General features: G+C 33.8%; 1 protein-coding gene across 5 annotated transcripts in view; it reads right to left on the bottom strand.

Annotated features, from left to right (window-relative positions):
• Positions 1–5,000, bottom strand: part of LOC124954167 (transcription factor HNF-4 homolog) — a 38,708-nt gene that overhangs the window by 28,930 nt on the left and 4,778 nt on the right. The window contains exon 1 of one of the 5 annotated variants that reach the window (XM_047506679.1): positions 2,644–3,039. The exons of 3 other annotated variants lie outside the window; for them this stretch is intronic. Coding sequence is in view for 1 of the 2 variants with exons in the window: in XM_047506678.1 (XP_047362634.1) it covers positions 1,528–1,540 (13 nt within the window). In the remaining variant the exon portion in view is untranslated. Of the gene's footprint in view, positions 1–1,527; positions 1,738–2,643; positions 3,040–5,000 lie in introns of those variants that run through there. One more of the 5 variants, XM_047506678.1, reaches the window with a different exon arrangement.

Raw genomic sequence — 5,000 nt, 5'->3', positions numbered from 1 at the left:
ATATCATCCCACCCTACGACCAATTAGAAATACGCGATATATTGGCGATTTTTGAGAAGAAAAATCGAAAGAAATGATACGCTACTGGGGAGACCAATCACGTGCACGCACACGCGTGTTGCGAACTGCGTTAAAGTTACTCGGCGCCAGACGTTAAAATACGTGCATACGTTCTTCTTACTACACGATGACAAGCTACGACAACGACGACTACGACAACGACGACTACGACAACGACGACAACGACGACTACGACAACGACGACTACGACGACGACGGAGACGTCGAGGACGATTGCGATCGGAAGAATTTCACGGTTTTATTTTTTTATTTATTTTTCTTTACTCTTAAAAAAAAATTCTTTACATACTTACATAAATACATTCATTCGTTCATTAATTAATTAATTAATTAATTCATTCATTCATTCATTCATTCATTCATTCATTCATTCATTCATTCATTCGTCCGTTTATTTATTTATTTATTCATTTATTTATTCATTCCTGAATTTTTTTTTTTTTTTTTTTTTTTTTTTTTTTTTATTTTTCTTTTATCGTTGACAAAAAAAATGTCAAATATTTTTGAAGTCAATATTAATTTATTTTTCCTTTCTCTCTCTCTCTCTCTCTCTCTCTCCTTCTCTCTCAATTTTGACTGAGTAAAAAAAGAGAGAGAAAGAGAGAGAGGGAGGGAGAGGGAGGGAGAGTGAGAGAGAGAGAGAGAGAGAAAACAAAAAGGAAAATATAGATAAATATTTCGACATGATGAAAAAGCCAATGATGAAAATCGTAATAGTAATCGTTAATGTATATGAATGTTGGCCAGGAGAAGAGATTGGACTCGCATACGTACTAATCACTGTTCAACGATATCAACGACGACAATGACGGAAGAAGAAGAGTAGGAGGTAGAGAAGGAGGTAGAGGAGGAGACGGAGGAAGAGGTGGAAGAGTAGGAGTAAGTGTTGTAGAGGGAGGAGGTTGAAGAGGAAGAATTGGAGGAGGTGGAAGAGGTGGATAGTGAGTGACTAGAGCGAGATAAACTCCTAACGATTGATAATACGACTCCGACGTTTTGCGTTGAACGTTTCTCCGATCGTAGCAAAACCGACCACGCGATTTTTTAACCTTTTCACATTTATTCTCACATTCTCACGAAAATCTTCATTAACGAGTATATCCAAATATCATTTGTAAAACAATTTCTTATTCTAATGTTTCTTTTTGTTCCGTTTGTTCCTTCCTCTTGTTTTTTTTGTTCCTTTTTTTTTTCTGTATTATTTTTTCTTCTTTTTACCCCCCGCCCACCCCTTCTCCTGACTTTTGTTTCGTTTGCTCTTTTTTTTTTTTTTTTTTTCTTTTTCCTTTTTTTGGTTCGATCGTTACGTATATACGTGTAAGAAGAAATAGACGAAGAGAAGGAAAATGTATGAATATGGTTTTTATATATATATATATATATATATATATATATATATATATATATATTTATATACCTATAAAAAAAAAAAAAGAAAACACATACCTGCCAAACCCATTGCAAACTCGGCAAACTCTGTGATTCGATTAACGACGTCGTCGGCCGTCGACGAACGTCGACTCGACGACACTGTAAGATCCACTTCTCGATCGATCGATCGATCGTCCGACCGATCGATCGATTCTATTTATCTTAATATATATATATATATATATATATATATACACATATATATATATATATATATACTATATATGTTTAATATATATATGCATATTTGTGTATGTGTGCATGTGTATTTTCCTTTTTCTTTTTATAATTTCACCAGATAGATCTTTTTCTTTCTCCCATTCGTTTTATAATCGATCAGAATAGTTTCCTTTTTTGCCTCTGTTATTTTTCTTTTTTTTTTTTTTTTTCTTTTCTTTTTCGCTTGTCTTTCCCTCTCTTTTCTTTTCTTTTCTTTTCTTGTTTTTTTTCTTTTTCTTTTATTTTGTCTTTTTTTTTTTCTTTTTCGCTTTCTTTTAACGATCTGGCAAATTTCTTCTATTCGAGAGAGAGAGACATAATAGACGACGGATGTCACAGGTGCTGAGAGATACCATTAGCTTCTTGTCTCGTTGCCGCCGTTGCCATCGTCTCACTCCTCTCTCTCTCTCTCTCTCTCTCTCTCTCTCTCTCTCTCTCTCTTTATCTATCTTCCCCTTCTTTTTCTCTCTCTCTCTTTTTCCCCCGTACCTCTGCACTCGCGAAGATCACGAAAATAACTGTCCCTCGTTCCGACGCGGGACGACAGTCGTCCGCTCGATTCGCACGCATCGAAAATTTCCTTCTCTCTTGGACATCTTCATTGATTTATCTCTTAATAGATATTCATCTATTTATCTATTTAATTCTATATATATATATATATATATATATATATATATTTAGTTATTGATTTCGTGAGTACACACAAATAAAACGAAATCGATTAAATCGTATCGTATTGAGATCGGTCGATTGATTCCGTCGGTCGATTGATCGATACTGAAAACGGAAAAAAACTTGAACGACAATTACGATGACTTAGACAACAACGACTATGAAAACGTTAACGACGACTACGACTACGACTACGACAACGACGGCGGCGAGGAATAAGAAGATAACGTTAATGACCTTTGCCAGACCTCGCGGCGGTTCGGTGACGACTGGCAAACAGCTGTAAACGTAGACACGTTTTGCGTCCGTGGTTCCGTCGTCGCAGGCAGCGCGCCCGATCTAGTAGTGGGGAGACTCTCGTGCATTACCGTCCCCGTTTCTTCGTCTAAGTTTCCTGTGGCTATGTATGTAGATGCAATTTCTGTTGACTGTTGTGCTTTCCTTTCTCTCTCTCTCTCTCTCTCTCTCTCTCTCTCTATTTGTTTATTCTTTTTCTTTCGACTTCTTTCTCCTTTCCTTTTTTTTCCTTTATTTTTTTTCTGTTCTTTTTTTTTTTTTCATTCCTTTTTTCTTTTTTCTTTTTTTTTCTTTTTATTCCGACTTTAATGTTCAAAGAATAGTTCGCACGTGCGATCTATTCGCCTAAATATTAATGAAATATAATACACGTGTATGTGCGTGTGTGTGTGTGTATGTGTGTACGTGTAAGAGAAAGAGAGAGAGGGGCGAGAGAGAAGGGGGGGAGAGAGAAGGGGGGAAGAGAGAAGGGGGGGAGAGAGAGAGAGAGAAAATAAAATTTATTTTCAATGACTAATGTCATATGTGAAAATTATAGAAAGAATAATAGTGAATTTAAATTGATAATTTTAATTATAATAAATTATATATTGTCGTATGTGATGATATAAATGAAATGGATAATGAAAAAGGGAATCATTTATTTCTCAAAATAAGTTTGAATATAATAGAAATGATAGAAAGTAATAGTAAACAATAGAATAATAATGTGACAATGTGATTAAAAAATTAGAAAATTGTAATTGCAGATTTTATTCGAATCGTATTTTTATTAAATTCTTATTATCATTTTGATATCACGAAGGCGTGCACGTGCGATCGATTCGCTTAAATATTAGTGAAATATGACGTTTGAGAAACGGAAAGTGGGAAAGTGGGAGAATAAAATTTATCATTAATCGCGTAAACTCATATACGAAATTAAAAGATGATATAAAAGTGATACTCAAATAATAACAACAAAAATATTAATACATTGTCTATAGTCGTAGGATACAAATAGAGAGAGCGAGAGAGAGCGAGAGAGAGAGAGAGAGAGAGAGAGAGAGAGAAAGAGAGAAAGAGAGAAAGAGATAGAGAATAAAATATATTTCCATGGACATTAATCTTTTATATAAAATAACATAAATCAACACTTAAGTTTGATATTTGAGAAAAAGAATAATACGCCAAATATAATGGACAAAACGACTATAACGCATAAACAGACAAAGAGAGATAGAGAAAGTAAAAAGAGGGAGGGTGAATCATTTATTCTTTCAAATAAGATTAAAAGGAACGACCACGTGTAAATAACGGAAAAAAAAAAAAAAAGAAAAAAAAATAACATGATTACAAATTAGTTAGTTAGGAAATTGTAAATCCAAATTAATTTCGAGTTATGTCATTATTGCGTTCTTAATTTTTATTTTGATATTACGATCATGCACGTGCAGCATCGAATCGCCGAAATATTAACGATAAATAACATGACAGAGGAAAAGAGGAAAGATAGGGGAGGAAAGAGAGAGGGAGAAAGAGAGAGAGAGAGAGAGAAAGAGGGAGGGAAGGAGGGAGGGAGGGAGGAAAAGAGAAGGAAAAAAACTCGAATTACTTTGATATTAGATGATTATTAGATTATTAATTTTAACATTCATTATTGGTCGCCTTTTATGAAAAATTTGAAGATAATAATTAAAAACATTTTGGGATACGGAAAAAAAAAAAAAAAAAAAAAAAAAAAGAAAAAAGAGAAGAAAAAAAAGAAACAGAAAATAAATACATTACGTCGTTATGAAAAAAATCATTTCGTTAAATCACGCTAAAAAGAGGAGAGAGAAAAAAGATGGCCTGTATATGAAGCACGTGTTGGAATGCTTCGTTCAAGGTCATCAATGATATAAACAATAAAGTTGTTGCATTTCTTCCATTTTTTTTTTTTTTTTTTTTTTTTTTTTTTTTGTTTCTTTTTCATTTTCTTTTTCCTCTTATCGCCATAGATCAAAAACGTATCAGAATATACGCGGTTGTTGTAGGACGAGATAAGGAAGGAAGGAAGGAAGAACGAGAAAATAGAAAAAAATAAAGAAGAAGAAGAAGAAGAAAAAATGAAGGATGGAAGAAAGAAAAAAAAAGCGGGGGGGAAGGAAAGCAAAAAGTACTTCACGTCGGTTATCACACTTGTACGATTAACAAAGTGAGATTCGCAAAGCAGCAAGGCAAACGTAATCGGTATTACGTTTATTGAAGAGATAGACTAGACCGAATAAAACTTGACACATACGATGTTATCGCCGTTGGAAACAATTAATTGACTC

Source organism: Vespa velutina, chromosome 14, assembly GCF_912470025.1.
Source record: "Vespa velutina chromosome 14, iVesVel2.1, whole genome shotgun sequence".
Taxonomy (NCBI): domain Eukaryota; kingdom Metazoa; phylum Arthropoda; class Insecta; order Hymenoptera; family Vespidae; genus Vespa; species Vespa velutina.
The sequence above is the reverse complement of the archived record's forward strand: the minus strand, read 5'-3'. Positions and strand labels throughout refer to the sequence as shown.